The 20,071-nt window shown below is 43.2% G+C and overlaps 1 protein-coding gene across 1 annotated transcript in view; it reads right to left on the reverse strand.

Annotated features, from left to right (window-relative positions):
* Nucleotides 1-16,535: 16,535 nt before the first annotated feature.
* Nucleotides 16,536-20,071, reverse strand: part of MAOA (monoamine oxidase A) — a 79,555-nt gene continuing 76,019 nt past the window's right edge. The window contains exon 15 of the mRNA XM_043458589.1: nucleotides 16,536-19,988. Coding sequence (XP_043314524.1) covers nucleotides 19,842-19,988 — 147 coding nt within the window. The 3' untranslated portion in view covers nucleotides 16,536-19,841. The remainder of the gene's footprint in view (nucleotides 19,989-20,071) is intronic.

The raw sequence follows: 20,071 nt of genomic DNA on the forward strand, positions 1-20,071 counted from the left end.
TCAGTTGGCCTTTCATATGCCTGTTAGTGCAAAGCTTTTTACTAGGTACACTCATTAATTTAAAACCACAGTTCCACAGTCCATTAATCCTATTCGAACTACTTTTTAAATGAGATCTTCATTTCAAATTACTCATACATCTCAACTCCCAAGGTCAGCTTTTATCAGGATATATTTTAAATCCATAAATGACAATTCTCACATGCTCCTTTAGAAAATGAATGTTATTATTCTTAGCATAAATGACATTTAAGAAATCTCCCAGGATTAATCAATAATAATATAGTTTCTGATTTTACAGTGACATTTACACTTGTGAATTTGTAGGAACTTTAGAGACTAAATGAGGAGATGAAAAAACCAACTAAGACTTCTGAAGTGATTTCCCTGGCAGTCTGGTGGTTGGGACTCTGAGTTTCTACTGTAAGAGGTACAGTTTGGATCCCTAGTCAGGGTACTGAGGTTCCCACATGCTGTGTGGCATGGCCAAAATAAAAAGACTTCTGCAACAATTTTGGTTTTTGGATCTGTCTAGAAATATAATGTATTTGTCCTAGGAGTGTCTACTTGAGCATGTTGCCCTTTAAAACAGCCTCACCCACCCTGAGAGTTGTCATACTACTCAACTCCAGCATATCCATTAAGTGAAAAATGTTTGTTGCTCACCAGGCTCCTCTGTCCACGGAATTCTCCAGGCAAGGATTCTGGAGTGGGTTGCCATTCCCTTCTCTGAGTCATCTTCCTGATCCAGGGATCAAACCTGGGTCTCTCGCATATACAGGCAGGTTCTTTACCATCTGAGCCATGAGGGAACATCCATTATGAAAGAGTCAAGTAAGGGATTACCTTCTTCAGGACTCTCCTGGACCACTCGTCCTCCAGCCAGGCCCGTGGAAGATGCTCAGTGTTCTCCCAGTATTACTTCTTGTCCTGTACTGACATAGAAAAGAAAATGAAAGTGTTAGTCGCTCAGTCATGTCCGACTCTTTGTGACCCCATGGACTGTGGCCCTCCAGGCTCCTCTGTCCATGGGGTTCTCCAGGGAAGAATACTGGAGTGGGTTGCCATGCCCTCCTCCAGGGAATCTTCCCAACCCAGGGATTGAATGTGGGCCTCTCACACTGCAGGCAGACTCTTTACCGTCTGAGCCATCAGAGTAACACTTAAACTGTGATACTGCAATTATGACATCTTGTTAAACTACATGATTTGAGGTGCCAAGTTACATTCGATATTAATTACCAAGGTAAATCCTGAGATAGATGAAAATGGGAAACTTTAAATGAAAGACCTAAAAACCAATTTCTTGTCTGATGAAACCTCTCATCAGTTTTGAGTGTATGAAAAGAATGGGAATTAAAAAAATTTTTTTTTCTTGAAATATAGTTGATTTACAATATTCTGTTTAGCTTCAGGTGTAAAGCAAAGTTATTCAGTTACATATATATACATACATATATGTACATATATTCTTTTCATTTTCTTCTATTATAGGTTTTTTTCAAGAAAATGAATATATGTGGGATCTAAAAAATGATACAAATGAACTGTTTTACAAAACAGAAATAAAAAAAAATTTTTTTAATAAAAAAAACCAAATAGACTCACATAGTACACAAACTTATGGTTACTAAAAGGGAAAGGGGGAGGGATAAATTAGGAGTTTGAGATGAAAATATGCACACTACTGTATATAAAATGGGATTCCCAGGTGGCACTAGTGATAAGGAATCTGCCTGTCAATGCAGAAGAATTAAGAGATGCAGTTTCAATCCTTGGGTCAGAAGATCCCCTGGAGGAGGGCGTGGAAACCCACTCCAGTATTCTTGCCTGGAGAATCCCATGGACAGAGGAGCCTGGCGGGCTACAGTCCATGGGGTTGCAAAGATTCGGACACAACTGAAGTGACTTAGCATACATGCATGAGAATATAAAATAAATAACAAGGCCCTACTGTCTAGCACACGGAGGGGATTTGAAGGGGTAAATTTGTGAAGAGATCTCTTTAGAGAAAGTTACCATTCTTGAGTCCAACCCACCCTAAAAGGGAGGGCCAGGGTTTTACCTTCTCATCTGAAGCCTTGTGAGAAGGGCTTCAAGGATACCCTTTCTACCACTTGAAACACCCCAGAGGAATTTAAAGTCTTGGCTTTTGTTCAAGACACTTGTGACTAGAGAGTGAGGGTATGTCACCGAGACTGCCAGAAAACAGAAGCTGCATGGGGATCAACATTGAGGGACAAAGGAGAGGTCTTCCTGTGTTATGGTAGTCAAAGTCAGAAAAGGCCAGTGCAAAATTCCCTGAAAAAAAGTCTGTAAGTGTCCCCACAAGAAAAAGTCAGTTCTCATAACAGCCAGGCCCAGAGCATATAAAACTCTTAGAAGAGGACGAGTCAAGTAGGAATGTTCAGGAGCCCTTTTCCCTCCTCACTTTCCACACTCAACCCATGAAGTCCCAGAATTCACAGTTGGCAAGATAAGCAAGGAGAGGAAAAGCTAACCACAGGCTCCTGCAAGATCCTAAATCAAGTTTAGAGGTTTGCTTCTTCCACAGTATTAGACAGGCTTCCCTGGTGGCTCAGATGGTAAAAAAAAAAAAAAAAAAAAAAATCTGCCTGCAATGCAGGAGACGCTGGTTCGATACCTGGGTTGGAAAGATCCTCTGGAGAAGGGAATGGCAACCTACTCCAGTATTCTTGCCTGGATAATTTTATGAACAGAGGAGCCTGGCTGGCTACAGTCCCTAGGGTCACAAAGAGTCAGACACGACTGAGGGACTAACACTTTCACACTTTCAATATTAAACATTCAAATTATTGAATTGAAGCTGTGCTTTGTGATTTAAAGAAACCTTAGGATTGCCTCTAATTTAAGAGTGATTGGTAAAATCACAGACCTGCCCAGGTTTTCAGCAAGAAGGGAAGACACTTCTCTCACTGATCAGGTTTAAATGAACAACAGAAGATAAACTTGTGATTTCTATGCATCCTATTCAATGCACTGGTGTTATTGTCACCTATTCATGAGAGCAGAGACTGTCTTGTATTCATCTTTTCATCTTCCTTATCACTATGGTGTATAAGCCATCAAAATTTCTCAAAAATAAATGAATAGATTCCTGTAATTTTCATTATAATTTTGGATTTGATGATCCTATCATACCTACTCTTTTTAAAGAGAATGTATCAGTGAGAGCTAATTTTCATATTTCCTCATATTCATTTTGAAAGTATCAACTGCCTTGATCATGTTTTAGTTGAGGTAGCTCTAATAAGTGGTTGGATCTGATTTTCTTCTTGAGTAGGTGATGAGTCTAAAGCAATGATTCTCAACTGAGGGTACACACCAAAATTAGTGGGGTGCTTTGGAAAGACCCACATGTCTTCATGCTTTACATGAGAAGTTTAATTTAGCAGGTTGAGAAGAAGGCAAGTCTCTTCATAGAACTTTGTGAAGGTTTTGCGTGAATGCTAAGTCACTTCAGTCATGTCCGACTCTTTGCAACCCCATGGACTGTAGCCCACCAGGCTCCTCTGTCCATGGGATTCTCCTGGCAAGAATACTGGAGTGGGTTGCCATGTCCTCCTCCAGGGGATCTTCCCTGACCCAGGGATCAAACCCAGGTCTCTTACATCTTCTGCATTGACAGGTGGGTTTTTTACCACTAGTGCTACCTGGGAAGCCAGCACATACACATAACTAAAACTAAAACTGAAAATTAAAAACATTTTTTTAAGTGGTCAGAAGTGGATCCTTGCAGGTAGGACACCTTCTTTTGTGATCCTACTACTCTGGCCACAACAGATTGGACTAGGGTTGATTCCTGAGTCAAAGATAGAACTCTATGAGTGGGCAGTGGCCCATGAGTTGGCCTGATCCAAAGCCTTTCTGTGGTGGTGAAGGTAAAATGGACACAAGGAGGGGCAGACTAAGACATAGGAATGGAGAAATGTTGGCTGATTCCAAGGGAGTGACAGTAGAGTGGTTTCTGTGTCACTCGACCTATTGACACATCTCAGCAGCGATGGCCAATGTGCCAGGACATTAGAAGTGTCCTGAACCCTAGTGGCCTAATCTCCCCGACTTCTTTACTTCCTCTAGTTTTTCTATAGAAACTCAATGTATCTAACAGAGATGTCTTTTTTCCTGCCAACATTCACCTCCCTCCTATCTGCTTCCTCTCGAACTTCAACTTCTGCTTGTCCCCAATGACTCCTGTCACTGTATACCTTTTAGGGTCTTGTCTCCTGGATAATCTGGTAGGATCCCTTAACTTCCATCTTAGCCTTGGCTCCAAACTAAGAAGAGTGGGTTCCCATTTTCACAATAAATTACATCTTGTAACCAAATAGAGGACTTCCCAGGTGGTGCTAGTGGTAAAGACTCTGCCTGCCAATGCAGGAGACATAAGAGATGGGAAAAATCTAGAATGCTCTGTACTCTAAGTGAATGTAAAGACAGCTTGGTAGAATGTGGTGGTGGGTTTGTCATTTGTTTTCTGTTAGTTTGCTTTTTATGGAGAAGGCAATGGCACCCCACTCCAGTACTCTTGCCTGGAAAATCCCATGGATGGAGGAGCCTGGCAGGCTGCAGTCCATGGGGTCGCTAAGAGTCAGACACGACTGAACGACTTCACTTTCATTTTTCACTTTCATGCATTGGAGAAGGAAATGGCAACCCACTCCAGTGTTCTTGCCTGGAGAATCCCAGGGACGGGGGAGCCTGGTGGGCTCCCGTCTATGGGGTCGCACAGAGTCGGCCACGACTGAAGTGACTTAGCAGCAGCAGCAGTTTGCTTTTGAAGTGCTGAGCAAGGTTCATCCGAGTGGAAACTTCTCCTGGAGAGTGATCTTAATGACATTTCAGCCTGTGGACAGTGGAAGCTAAGCCCCTATATTAGAAACAGCTGATTTAATCAGACCCTGCACTTAGCCTGGGCTGCTCCTTTCTGATGTGATTGTTCTTGGCGTTTCTGCTGAGATCTCACAGTGAGTCACTGACAAGACATATACCACTCCGGCAGAAAGACATTTTAGCCTCTGGCCTCCATCCATGATCACTTTGACCTCTTCTTTCACCCTTCTTTACATCTCTAATCCTCAGCCATTTCTTCCTCAAGCATTGTGGTTCAGTTTATTCTCCTCAAAAATCCATTTCCATGCAAGGCAGAATGCTCAGTGGCACTGAGCTTTTTGCTCTTGAGTTTAACATATTTAACTGTCTTACCTCTAGGCTATCTTCATTGCATTACAGTTTCTTTTCCCTAACCTGCTGTCAAAAATCTTTTCATGGCAACCCATTCCAGTATTCCTGCCTGGAGAATTTCATGGACAGAGGAGCCTGGTGGGCTACAGTCCATGGGATCGCAAAGGGTTGGACACAACTGAAGTGACTTAGCACGTACAGGCGTGCACTGTACATCATCTCATTTTATCATGACATCATCCCCATCTACATTTTGCAGATGAGGAGTCTGACTCTCAGAGATGCTATGAGCCTAAGGTCTCATAATTAGTTAAGTATGGACATGCCTTCTAAGCCACACTATTACAGCTTTTCAATGAATATTATAACCTGATGTTAAAAAGTGAGTAGTTGTTTTTTAAAAAAATGTCCTTTCAACATATGTGTTATATATTTCTGGAGCTCAGACACCTAGTTAAATAATCTGCTGCTGTATTTAGGTGTTTGTTTATTGTCTGCTACCTCCCAAAGAATTTGAGACAACATCCAGCAGTACATGAACATATAAACTTAATAAAACAAAAACAGAATATCAAGACTCGTGCCAAAAAGGAGATGGTGGGTGAGCTGTAAGTGGTTGAAGAGAAGACGGATGAAGAGCCGGCCACAGGGAAGGCCAACTGCCATCGAAGTGCAGAATCTGAGTTAGCAGGGACACATTGACCCAGGCCTGAAATGTTGCTATTTTGTTTTGTCACACTGGTGAAATATTACATTAGAAATCCTCTTGGATCAGGGTTTCTCAAAATGGACATTCAACTCACCAAGTCGATTCCTGGCAGTTTTTATTGCTGTTGTTCAGTCACTCAGTCGTGTCTGACTCTTTGCAACCCCATGGACTGCAGCACACCAGGCCTCCCTGTCCTTCTATCTCCCAGAGTTTGCTCCAGCTCTTGTCCACTGAATCAGTGATGCCATCCAACCATCTCATCCTCCATCGCCCCCTTCTCCTCTTGCCCTCAGTCTTTCCCAGCTAGTATAAATAAGCTTCATCAAACTATGGTCAACCTAGAATAAAATCTACTCTGAAAATGAATTTCTGGGAAGCATCAGCTTGAGGTGACTGCAGAATGTTGGGAGGCCCAAGGATTCCTCCTTCCCCATGGCTTTCTGGGCTCCTCTTTCTGCCCTCTTCTTCCACATCAGCTTTTCCTCATGTCTCTCCTTGACCTCTGCCTGGGGTCCTTTCAGTTGGTGACCTCCTCCTTTCTAAGATCCTGCTGATGCCCAGGGATAAACCCATGCACCTATGATCAATTAATCTATGACCAAGGAGGCAAAGGATTCCAAGGAGTCAAGGAGAATGTTCCCTGGTGGCTCATATGGTAAAGAATCTGCCTGCAATGTGGGAGACCTGGGTTCGATCCCTGGGACAGGAAGATCCCCTGGAGGAGGGCATGGCTACCCACTCCAGCATTCTTGCATGGAGAATTCCCTGGACTGCAGAGCCTAGTGGGCTACAGTTCACAGACTCACAAAGAGGTGGACATGACTGAGTGACTAATGCTTTTACTTTCAAGGAGGCAAAAATATACAATGGAGGAAAAGATAGTCTTTTCAATAAGTGGTGTTGGGAAAACTAGACAGCTCCATGTGAAAGAGTAAAATTAGAACACTCTCTAACATCATACACAATAATAAACTCAAAATGGATTAAAGACCTAAATGTAAGACTAGGTACTATAAAATTCCTAGAGGAAAGCATAGGAAGGATACTCATTGACATAAATGGTGCCAAGATCTTGCTGATGGAGAGAAGATGGTGCCATGCATGTCCAGTGTTTCCCAGGGACCAACAGGGGGATGCTAAAGGATACTTTTCATGGCTTGCCCTCAGAAAGATGGGTTCCTTATTTGAAAGAGTTCCATGAAAAAGTGGATGGGTGAGAGAACCAAAACATAGGTGGAGGGAGCATGGAAGGCTCCAATGAGTTTGGTTGGCCTTTTGTCTACTCAGCTGACCGCAGCCTGAGAACCTTCTCCCGGGACTTGTACCTGTGGACAATACTATTTCCTCTGCCTTGGGTGTCCTTCCCTGTTGTCAGCCTGGAGAATGGCTACATTTTGTCTTCAGCCACTCAACTCCAGAATATCCTTCTTCAGGAAGGCAAGGGGAGGAGAGCCAGCCCATATCCTTCCCCCTAAGCCAACCCATCTAGGTGTAGTGCCAATCACACAGAACACCTGGCTTGGTAGGGTGACCCGGGCAGGTGAATGAAGGATGTTAGTCAGTCAGTCGTGTCCACCTCTTTGTGACCCCATGGACTGTAGCTCACCAGACTCCTCTGCCCATGGGATTCTCCAGGCAAGAATACTGGAATGTGTTGCCATTTCCAGCTCTAGGGAATCTTCCTGACCCAAGGATGGAACTCAGGTCTCCGGCATTATAGGCAGCTTCTTTACCATCTGAGCCATCAGGGAAGCCCAGGTGAGTGGGGCAGAACACCAGGTCCCAGGTTGGTAGGTGATTCAGTTGTGGTTCCATGGAGACCAGTGCAGGTGGATTCAGGGGCCCAGACCTCAACAGGGGTATGAAAGGTCTACTTCAGCTGTGAGGGTGGGGAGGTAGGAGACTGGCAGCATCTGGGTTCCAGAGATATCCAGTGTCTCATAGGGAGATGTGGTGAGAACAGGGTGAGGTGCTCAGTGCTGACCCCTGACTTAGGATGGCCCCAGACCCCATCTTTTCACAAAGGGTCTGCCTGAGGGGACATGACAGAGGTTCCATGTCCAGTAGCCATCAGCAGTCCCCTGGGAATTCTGTGGGAGGCTCAGCCTCTGCTCCTTGACCTGGGGGAGGGAAGGCCCTCCTGCCTGAACTCGAAAAGGTGTCCTACCCCAGATTAATATTTCCTATTGTTATTCTCTGCCAACTTCCAGAGAATCCCAGACTGAGAATGGCTGGACCCTTGCATGACAAGCTCTTCTTTCACCCTGAATGCTCCTTGACCACCAAGACTGTCATTTCCCTTTGGCTCACCCTAGCTACCCCCTCCCCTCGGCCCCATGATGCCTCTGCCCCAGGAGACAGAATTGTGCCAGGCACAGGCTTCTTCTTTCTGTCTCAGAGGGACTGGCCATGCAGATCCAATTTTCCTGGACATTGATCCATGAAGGATGTTGTCTGCCAAGTGCTTGAAAGCACCCACCTGATGCTAAACAACCCTGGTGCATGCATGCTAAGTCGCTTCAGTCATATCCAACTCTGTGACCCCCATGGACTGGAGCCTGCCAGGCTCCATGGAATTCTACAGGCAAGAATACTGGAGTGGGTTGCCATGGCCTCATCCTGGGGATCATCCTGACCCAGGGATCTTCCTGACCCATGTCTCTGGCACCTCCTACATTGGCAGGCAGGTTCATTATCACTAGTACCACCTGGGAAGCCCAAACAATGCTCATACTGTCCTAATACTGTCCTGTGTCTTTACCTAACTAGAAATGTCTACATTGGACATATTCAAGCATGCTTGACTTGGGGGTGCAGAAGGTGGAGGAAAAGACTGGCCCAACTTCGAGAAGCCAGGGGTGCCCTTCTTAGATGTTTCTGTGTCAGTCCCAGCCCTTGAAGTGAGCTGAGGCAAGACTGGATTTGTTCCTTTCTGTGCTTGTTAATTTTAATTTGTTAATTTTGTATTTCAGCCAGACACCTGGTTTCCCCTCAAGATTGGGCATGTCATAAATGATCGAGTGAAATAAATAATGAATAAATGCTTCTCTCTTGGATTCCAATTTAAATCCAAGGAGCCCTGGTGAGATCTGAGGACTGGTCTTGTCAATTATTTCTTCCAGACTGACCTCCGGTTACTAATTGGCTCATTTAAATTCCTTCCTTTGAGGACATGTTACAATGGAAGCAAAATAATTAAAGAGCAGAAAACTTGAATTTGTGGTTGGATATGTTTGAAGCTATGTCATTACCATTATGATACTGGGCACCATATGAAATTTTGGGCCAGGAAAATGATAGAGGGTTTTTAATTTTTCTCTTGCAGATGATGTTTCACAGTAAAATCTGAATATTAATGAAGATCCTTGATCCTTACTTGCTTATATCTCTATGTGTACCCCAAATACTATCTTTAAGGCAGTGCATTCCAAACTTGTTCACGTCATATCACAAAGAGAAAAAATGATTGTATTTATATGGCATATTTTGTAAATGGATAAGTTTACTCCAGGTGGCTCAGAGGGTAAAGAATCTGCCTGCAATGTAGGAGATGCAGAAGACCCGGGTTTGATCCCTGAGTGGGAAGATCCCCTGGTGATGGGAAAGGCAACCTCATCCAGTATTCTTGCCTGGAGAATCCCATGGACAGAGGAGCCTGGAGGGCTACAGTCCATAGGGTTGCAAACAGTCGGACATGATTGAAGTGACTGAGTACGCATGCATGCAAGGTCAGTCCAGGCCTGGAAGTGAGAAACTTGAGGGCTCCAGCCACACGACACCTCCGCCCAGAGGGTTAATGGCCTCCAGATTCTGCACCCATTTGAGGCGGCCTTATCATCTGGGAAGACATGAAACATCATTTAAACATATATGTAATTTTAAATCTTTATGGAGGGAAAGTAAATATAATGATGTGCTGTGCTTAGTTGCTCTGTCGTGTCCAACTCTTTGCGACCCCATGAACTGTAGCCTGCCAGGCTCCTCTGTCCATGGGATTCTCCAGGCAACAACACTGGAGTAGGTTGCCATGCCCTCCTCCAGGGGATCTTCCCAATCCAGGGATAGAACCCAGGTCTCCTGCATTGCAGGTGGATTCTTTACCATCTAAACCACCAGGGAAGCCCAAAAACAATGAAAAGGCATTCTAATGGAGAATCCACAGTGGGGAAAGGATTATCAGGAAAGGCATCTCTGAGGAAGTGATGTTATTGGTGACCTGAAGGATTTAATCAAGTGAAGAATGGAGAAAAGAACCTTCCAGAATGAGGGAACTGAGACTGAAAAGGACTGGCTGTGTCTAAGGATTTATAAGCAGAACTAGATGGCTGGAAGCTTCTGAGGGAGGAGAGTGGCTCTGGGTGAAGATAGGGAAGCAGGCAGGGGATAGAGCATGCGAAGCTTTGTGAGCCCTGGTCTGTCTGTCGCATCCACAGTGCAACAGCAGCCATTGAAAGGATGTTGTCTCTGACTGAGGCTCAGATTTGCATTTTTTAAAAAGATCCCTTAGGCTACTGGGTGGTGTGGTAAACAAAAGGAAACCAGGGCATTTTGATAGAAGACTGATGAGAAAGAGGATAGTACAGAGAGAAGTACTTCAAGTTGTAATTTTAGAAGCAGTAGTCATAATAGACCATGGACTGCTATTTGCATCTTCATTTTCATTTTTTTAAATTTAATTTTTCTTAAGTCGTGTCCGACTCTTTTGCAACCATGGGATTTCCCAGGCAAGAATACTGGAGTGGGTTGCCATTTCCTCCTCCAGGGTATTTTCTCGACCCAGGAATTGCGTGACTCCAGCAGCATCTCCTGCACTGGCAAGTAGATTCTTTACCACTGAGCCACCAGGAAAGGCCCCTACACTGGACTATAGTTGGTTTACAATCTTGTGTTAGTTTCAGGTGTACAAAAAAAGTGAATCTCTTGTACATATACATACATCCATTCTTTTTCAGATTCTTTTCCCATGTAGGTTATTACAGAATATTGAGTAGAGTTCCCTGTGCTATACAGTAGGTCCACAGTAGTTATCTGTTTTATATATAGTGGCATGTATATGTTAATCCAAAACTCCTAATTTATCCCTCCCCCATGAATTTTTGTTTTTAAGGATAACACTTATTGTTACTAACAGCCTTACCTGCCTTATCCTACTGAATGCTCAGAACAACTGAAAAGCACCATTTAACAGGTGAGAAAATCTACATTCAATATCAAGATTCAAAGCCAGGCTGAGTTGGCTCCAGAAACCTGAGTTGTTCACATTTAAGCTCTCCTACTAAGAAGGGTAATTTAACGAAGAATCAGCTTCCAAAGAAAATTCTTAGCACTCGTAAATCAAAATGAACATGTAGGAACAAGTATTCTCAGTTATGTGTTAAATCTTAAAACTGAAACTACCATGCTTTCCTGTCCCTGAGCTAAACAGTATATGGGAACCAATCAAAAATAAGTTGGCTACTTGTCCCAGGAATTACTTGCTGCTGGAATACAAAGCGCTGAATTGACAAAAATAGTTTATTTTTTGAGACTAACAGCTTGCTCATCAAGACGCACTTCAAGACCCCAGCCTCACTGTGCCTACCAATCGTAAGCTATTCTATCATCGACTCTGCCAATCTGAACCAGTTTTCTGCCTTTTAAGACTGGCTTTAAAAAGCACCCACCCCAAATTGAAACCTATAGACCCTACAAAACCATAAAATCTATATACCTATAAGTGAAAATGTTGGTCCCTCAGTCATGCGTGACCCATGGGATTTTCCAGGCAAGAATCCTGGACTGGGTTGCCATGCCCTCCTCCACGGGATCTTCCTGACCCAGGGATCAAACCTGTCTCCTGCATTGCAGTTGGATTCTTTACTGTCTGAGCCACCAGAGAAACCTGTATACCTATAAACTCTGCCCTAATTTCTCCACTTTGAGACATGGCTAAGACTCTGTTAATGTGATGTTCACGTTCACAGCAGTGAGTCTAATAAAATAAGCTTTGCTTGATTTGACATGTTTCCTGGTAATCTTTTGGGAGGTCAGCAGCTAAGTGTCTGGTAGGAAGCTCTGTTGCCTAAGGGGAGGCCTAAGAAGGTTCTTATAAGAGCACACTACTCAGTTGTGTGTAGAGTCTGAAATGTTTTAGATTAGAAGAGGAATCCCCAACCTCTGGGGTCTTATGCCCGATGATCTGAAATGGAGATGATATTATAATAATAGAAATGAAGTGCACAACAAATGTAATGTGCTTGAATCATCCTAAAACCATCCCCACCCCAACATCCATTGAAAAATTGTCTTCCACGAAAGCAGTTCTTAGTGCTGAAAAGGTTGGGGCCTGCTAGATTAGAAAATAGAAATTTACTTGGATAGGAGAATAGAAATTTCTGGTCTCTAGTTTATTAAAGGTACAAATTTTTGTTTGTTTGTTTTGTGCTTGTGTCAGGCAAACACATTTGCGTCTGAGGACCACAGATTCCAATCCTTTTGTATCTAAAATAAAATCTAATTCACTGCTAGACCTATTTGGTGTCTATTCAGCCTGGGGTGCATGGTTTACCAGCTTAGATGTTGCTCTTTTCAGGGCAGAGTGGCTGAGGTTCTTTCTGTTTAGTTCCACTGAGATCCCATAACTGAACCTATGAGACTCTTTGGCATCATTTAAAATGTCAGGCACTATTACCCATATGTTTTCTAAATTCATAGAGCCCAGAATAATATAGGTTGTTTGGGGGGCTTCCAAGGTGGTCCTAGTACAATATAATGTGTAGCCACAATTTTGACTCCCAATGCTTAATGAGGAGTTGTAGATGTTTATTGCACCAAATGACTCCAAGTTAAACTTCCTAAAAACCCTCCTTACATTCTGTCTCCCTAGGCTGTCAAGGCAGCTTTTGAAAACCCCTCCTTCTCTCCACCTGCACTCCATAGCCCCAAGTCAATTTTTTCTGAAATTTTCTCCTCTCCTTCCTTCTTCCCTTTGCCCGCTTTTCCCAAATTAGTTCCCTGCCCAATTTAAGGTGAAAGTAATTCCACCTCTTTCAGCTCCCACCAACGTTCTTCCTCATCCATTGCCAATATGAATACAACAGAGATCAAAGGACCAAGCAGTTCTAACCAAAAATCTTACTGGGTAATTAAGACAGTGGAAAGGCTGTGGATATTAGACATTAATATTTTTGACCCATGTTGCAACTGGAAACTAAGAGAAACACAGGCAAGTGTGTTTGGAGGAAATTCTGAATGCAGGGAATGCCTTTTATTTTCTTGAAAGAAGAAACTGTCTTGAACACTTTAGGATTCCTGTTGGAAGGAAACAGCAGTGTTTGGCCAGAAGATGGCACTCTTTGAAAACAAATTTAGGCAGCCCCTTAGCACAGAGGGCTGGCAGACACTGAGTCCTAGTGGATAAAGATCTCGGAGTACAGAGAAGGGCCGGGTAGATAGGAACAGAAAATGACTGAAGGGATGAACAATAGTCAATGGAGCAAAAGGGACTTAGCATTTAGCGCTTACTGATGATACCTGTGGTTTTCTTTAGCATTTAGCCATGCTATCTGCTCTGGCCTGAATGTTTGTATCTTCCCAAAATTCATGGTGAAATTCTAACCCCAAAGTTGATGGTATTTGGGGCTGGGACATTTGGAAGGTGATCAGGTCATGAGGGTGGCATCTTCATGAATGGAGTTAGTGTTCTTATAAAGAGGCTCCACAGAGATCCTTTGCCCCTTCCGCCATGTGAGGACACAGCTAGACCTCTATGAACCAGAAAGCAGGCCCTTGCCAGAGCTCGAATCTGCCAGGGCCTTGATCTTGGACTTCCCAGCCTCCAAAATTGGGAGGAATTAACTACTGCTGTTTATAAGCCATGCAGTTTATGACGTTTATGTTATAGTAGCCCAAACAGACTAAGATGACGATCTTATTATTTTTTTATTTCCTTTCTCTGCCCTGTATAAGGTTATTTTTTTGTCTTTTATGTGTGAATATATATATATATATATATATATATATATATATATATAAATATATATATATATATAAGTGTTTATATACATATATATTTACACAAATTTTAATTTTTTGGCTGTGTTGGGTCTTTGTTGCTGCATAGGTTTTCTCTAGTTGCGGTGAACAGGGGCTACCCTCTAGTTGTGGTGCTCGGGCTTCTCATCGCGGTGGCTTCTTGTTGCAGAGCATGGGCTCTAGACACATGCTTCAGTAGTTGTGGTTCCCAGGGTCTAGAGCACAAGTTCAGTAGTCGTGATGCATGGGCTTAGTTGCTCTGCAGCACGTGGGATCCTCCCGGATCAGGGATGGAACCCAAGTCTCCTGCATTGGCGAGCCATCAGGGAAGCCCTAGCCCTGCGTAGGGTTCTCACTGATGTGTCCCACAGTGATGATGCTTATAGAGGTTTGAGGACAGATCCTCAACACCTCCCCTTAAATCTCATGTCCTTCCAGAAACTCCCCCTCGTATCTCGTGAATGTGCTGGTGTCTGCAGCACTACGGGCTCCATGAGGTAGGCTCTACCTGTCTTACTTGCTGAATACCAGGGAACAGAGCCTTAAGCTCTGACAGAGAAGAGATTCTTACTAGATACCCAGCACCTTCCTTTGTTTGGATCCTGTTCCTCCAATGTCTCAGCCAGTTTCTCCAGGCTAAGGGATGTATCTTGCAGTTTTACCACCATGTCAGTGTAAAGTGGATGGTATGGTTTTAAAAAGTTAATCCATTCAGTATTGATATGTTGCTTACTAGAACTGTATCATAGAAAACAAAAGAATTATAGTCAGCAGAGATTAAATGCTGACCGAAGAGCTACGATTTCTATCTTACAGAGAGGGTGCATTTTTCCCAATAAACGTTGGCACTGCTCTTATCAATCATGACATGGACACAGCAGAAGATAAGAAGTGCCTTGGGATGGGCCGCTGGAAGTGTTATTTCATGAGGGGGATTTCTGATCTAGGAGAGCTTTTTTTCTGTCTTTTCCGCCCCTCTCTTTTTGCCCTTAACCAGGCCTTTTTTACCCATTCCTGATAGTTTTACCAATTGGTTGCTGGTCTTGGTTCTCAGAACATCAAAGGCATCTGAGAAGAGTTTGGCATTCATGTGATGTAAAACCAAACCTAGCATTTATTTGAGACTGAGAATAATCTGGACCTGTGAGCAAAGCCTTCATATGTTTTGCTTGGTTAGGAATCTTTTAAAGGAATTTGGATATAAATGTTCTTCTGAGGGGCAGCTATTTCCCAGGTCAGCTACAGTCCGTACTACTCCCTAATGTCTCATGCCTGCTGCTGTTCATTTTAAGCTTCCTGACTCCTGAAGACATGGGATTTTGGACTCTTGCTTGTAAATGCACATCCCTCCTCCATTTTAATCTTTCTATTAGTAACCTGTAGAGGGGGGTTCCATTGTTGAGACAGAGTTCGAATCACTTCCAGGGTAACTTCCAATTTTATTTTTCTTCCACATAAACAGTGCAGAATGCCATCTTTAAAGGCAATTCCCTTACCTAACAGGGATAGGTTCACGGAGACAGCTCCATTCTATCTGTAAAACCAAAGCTCAAGTCCATAATATCTTTTACCTGACAAAGGGCAACTCTCTCCATTTTCGGATGGTGTAGAGTATCCATACTGTGGGTACCCCTGCCTGGATTCCCTTGGCTGCTGGGAATTCAGGCTGAGGTGAGTTCACAGCAGCAGTTCCTCACCCAATATAACAACCCTTCCCAGCTCTGTTCTGCTTTTCAGTCGCTCACTGGTGTCCAACTCTTTGTGACCCCATGGACCAGTTTGTCTGTGGGATTCTTCAGGCAAGAATACAGGAGTAGGTAGCCATTTCCTTCACCAGGGGATCTTCCTGACCCAGGAATCAAACCTGCATCTCCTGCTTAGCAGGTGGATTCTTTACCGCTGAGTCACCTGGCAAGACTCCAGAGGGAAGCTAATGAAGGGATACAGAAGCCAGACCCCCTTGCCTCAATGGGGGATGATTCTAAAGGGCCCTTTCAGCTCCCCCTTAAGATCTGCTGAGGCCCTGGCTGCAACTGCTTTGTAGGTCAACTCCTGCCCAATCCTGCCTTCCTCACCCCCTTGTGTGTATTTCCTGAGAGTCATCCCCAATTAACTTTCTGCCCTGACTCTGCATCTCAGAGTCTGTTTCTAGAACAAGGAGTGAACGGAGATACAGAAAGGCTGAGTGACTCGTCCTGCCATATAGATAGGCAAGCACAGAATCCTGGCAACAAATGCATAAATCACATAATGTTGCCACGAAAAGAATCCTTGGGAATCATCAAGGTCAACCCACCCTTTTCCAGATGGGGAGACTGAGGCAGAAAACCAAGACATTTGTTCAAGGAATCATAAGCTAATTAAGTGAAAAGGCTCTGATCAAATTCACATCTTTTGTGACCCAGTTGGGCAGATAACAGTCTAGCGTTTAATCAGCTTCCAGAAAACCTTGAAAAAATCCAACTCAAACTGAACTTTGAGAATTTGGAGTCCATACCAGGTGGCTTTTTAAGCCCATCCTTCAAGGACGACACCTCATTGTAACCTCCTGCTATAAGAAGCCATTTAACCTTCAAGCCATCACCTAAATAGAGGAGCCAGGTCTGAATCAGAGGTGATAGTGCACTTTATTAACAAACAAAACAATACCAGACAGGCAAAACTGTACTTCAGTGTCAATACATACACACATGTGTACTCCCACGTATAACACTGGGGCACACTTCAGACAGAACATTAGGCACCAAGTTCACAGACTAAACATGGTTCACAATCCTTCAATACTGTGTCTTCAGGCTGATATACGTCCTTATTTAAAAGTTGTGACAAGAAGGTTAACTTTTCAAATCTCATTCTTAACCTTACTATTGAGTGAGGCTGACAGCCTTCAGAACTGTGAAGCAGGTGACTGAACAGAGCCAGGCTTGATCAGCTGCTTAAACTGACTTGAGAGTGGGTGGAAGAGAAGACCTGTGGCATCTCAGGATTGGATCACCTCATGTATGTGGGGAAGTTCTCAGCTGCCATTTCACCCATAGGAACCACCTGGGCTGGCATTCATTTTTAATACTCAATCTGTAGCTTAACAGGGTTGATCTAATTAGGATGAATTAATGGGTTTGCTAAAAAGTTTGAGAAGAGGGTAAATCCCATATTCTGGGAGTCCTTTGACATTCGAGACATGTTAACTATGTTAACAACTTAATGACTGTTAAAACTGTTGCCGGTTAAATTTGTCAGCATTTCCCCAGAGGTGTGTCAGAACCAAGTTAATCAGTAAGCAAACAGAAATAACTGAAATAGATCAGGGATGTGATTTCTCAAAGCACTTTGGTATAAAATGCAGCAAGTTCTTACGCATTAGGGCATATCCAAGATAATACCAAAACTCCCAACTTAGCTAAAATGCTTTTCAATTGCAAGGTATAGACTGGCAGAAAATCCTGCTTTTTGCTCTCAGGATGTAATTTTGGATTTACAATAAGGTTAATTATGTAATAAACTTGGGTTGGTTCCTCTGGCAATCTTTAATTCCCATTCAATAAAAAAATAGACAGCAGATTAGATTAAGAGTTACTGGGAGGTAATAGAAATAAGGATGTGACATGAATACTGAATATCGGAGAAGATAGAAGCAGCAGTAGACTCATCGGCTATGAAACAACAGTGCGGCATTTAGTACAGGGGCAAAGACAGTGGTATCACTCTATTAAAAACGGTATCACTCTATTAAAAATGGCATACTCTATTATAAAAGTATAAAATAATCCAGAGATAGAACGATTGACAGGATTAATTCTAAAAAAGGAATTTGAATCTAGCTTATGTACTAAATGTGTGGAAGTGACTCCATCAAAATTTTAGTTGATTTAAAAATTTTGGCACACAAAGAACAAGCTTCAGCTAGCTAGAAACTTCATTTAAAACGAAATGCCTCATTCATCAATGATGCAGGATATTACTGGGTATCTACCACCTGGGTTGCTGAGTCCACAGAATCTTCTGAATCTTCTCAACCGCTTTATTTGATCACATCTGTGTTGATTTTCATATATATATACACACACACACACACTTTATGGCTGAAACTTTTGGGTTTTTAAAAAATCTGACAGTTTTTTTTTTTTTTTTTTTCCACATGGGGCAGCTTGCAGGATCTTAGTTCCCCAACCAGGGATCAAACCCTGGACCTGGCAGTGAAAGCACAGAGTCTTAACCTCTGGACCGCCAGGGAACTCCCCCAACAGTTTTTAAAATGGGAAAGATAGGAGGTGAGCACTGTTCTGAACTCACATTTCTCCTAAGATAAAGTTAGTTTTCATATATAAAATCATTCAATTTCATGTCTTTTATAAAGCTTAATAATGAAAGCAAGTGAGGTTATAAGTAGAGCCCTAATTTCCTTTCTGTGCTTGATTAGTCTCATGAAATAACAATCAGAAATTTATCATCTGCATTTCAGTACTTATTTGAGAGAAACTGGCATGGTGGTATTACTCAAAGGTAACCACATGGAAGTGCTTCCCTGGTGGCACAGTGGTAAAGAATCTGCCTGCAATGCAGGAGACACAGGTTCGATCCCTGGGTCAGAAAGATCCCCTGGAGAAGAAAATGGCAACCCACTCCAGTATTCTTGCCTGGAAAATCCCACGGACAGAGGAGCCTAGTGGGCTACAGTTCATGGGGTCACAAAGAGTCAGACACGACTGGGCCAGTAAACAACAATAACAAACCATGTGAAAAACATACTTAAGTTAAGCCTGATTTTATTATGGCTATAGGAAAAAAAAGAAAAAAAATATCTGCCACTAGGGGCCTTCAGAAGGGTCTACCTGAAGAAAGGAAAATACTGCTTCCTTGGAATTGGCAGAATGTTATCAAGGACAATGAGCCAAGTAATGTCTAGCCACCTTCCAGGAGGATGCAAAGAAGCCTACTGCAGTTGGTCTCATGAGGAGTGAAACAGGAAGCCCTCCTGGGGGACGGTCTTGCCACTATTTGCTCATCTAGGGAGTTACATACCAGTCACAGCAAATTAATTTAAACATTCCTTGGTAAACACTGTGCTCTTTAAGAAAAAGAGGAAAAATGCAAACAAGCTAGCATGAAGACTAGATGTCTAGTTTAGTTTAGTTTTAGTGTTAGTCACTCAGTCGTGTCTGACTCTTTGTGACCCCATGGACTGTAGCCTGCCAGGCTCCTCTGTCCATGGAATTCTCTAGGCAAGGATACTAGAGTGCGTTGCATGCTCTCCTTAAGGGGATCTTCCTGACCCAGGGATCAAACCTGTGTCTCCTACATTGCAGGCAGATTCTTTGCGGTCTGAGCTACCAGTGTCTAGAAACTTCACAGGAATTAGAAGTGGTCAGGAGATCCCTGAGACAGCAGCCCACAAGATGTTGTCCCCGCTCTGGTCTGCGGGTCTGAACCCTACCTCCACTGCTTTCCCTCATCCAAAGTGGGGGCTGCTTACCCAGGAAGCTTCGAGTCTGGGCCTACACTCTACCCTTTGCTAAGGACTTCAAAGGACAGTCACAGGCTGGGCCTTAATCTACTCAACCTCTACAGAGAGAAAGTTAAATGCTTCATTCCTGTGATCATCAGGTATTTTATGTTAAAGGGGAGAAAAATAGGACACAGAAACTGTTTCTCATGAGCATGTCAACTTTAACTTCTTGATGTTAAGAAATTGATCACAAGGTTATTTTCTACCAATCAACACGAGCTGGTCTACAGACAAATCACAAGATGGAGCTTGATCTTCCGGAAATTAAGGAGGTCATACACTGAGATTAAACTGAGGGGTTAAATCGGTTCACTTAAAGATGATCTGATTGCACGGCTGTTCTATGGGTCGGCAATTTGCTTTTGATGATACCGGGGAAGGCTAAGCAGAAAGCATGAAGCCAAAACTTCAGGATCGGCTTAGCAGCCTGAATCTGTACATCATAAACCACAGGGCAGTTATCGATGTGGAAAACCCAACGATCTTCAGCAGGCCTGATACAGAAGGCAGGTTTCTCTCCCAGAAGCTGGGGGTGATCTCTATAGCTGGAACATCCTGGGTGAATGAACATAGATCATTAGCAAAAAACTCTTGTGGGAACAAGGAGTGGCAAAATATATCTGTAAAATCAGTGTCTG

The sequence above is a fragment of the Cervus canadensis genome, chromosome X, assembly GCF_019320065.1.
Source record: "Cervus canadensis isolate Bull #8, Minnesota chromosome X, ASM1932006v1, whole genome shotgun sequence".
Classification (NCBI taxonomy): domain Eukaryota; kingdom Metazoa; phylum Chordata; class Mammalia; order Artiodactyla; family Cervidae; genus Cervus; species Cervus canadensis.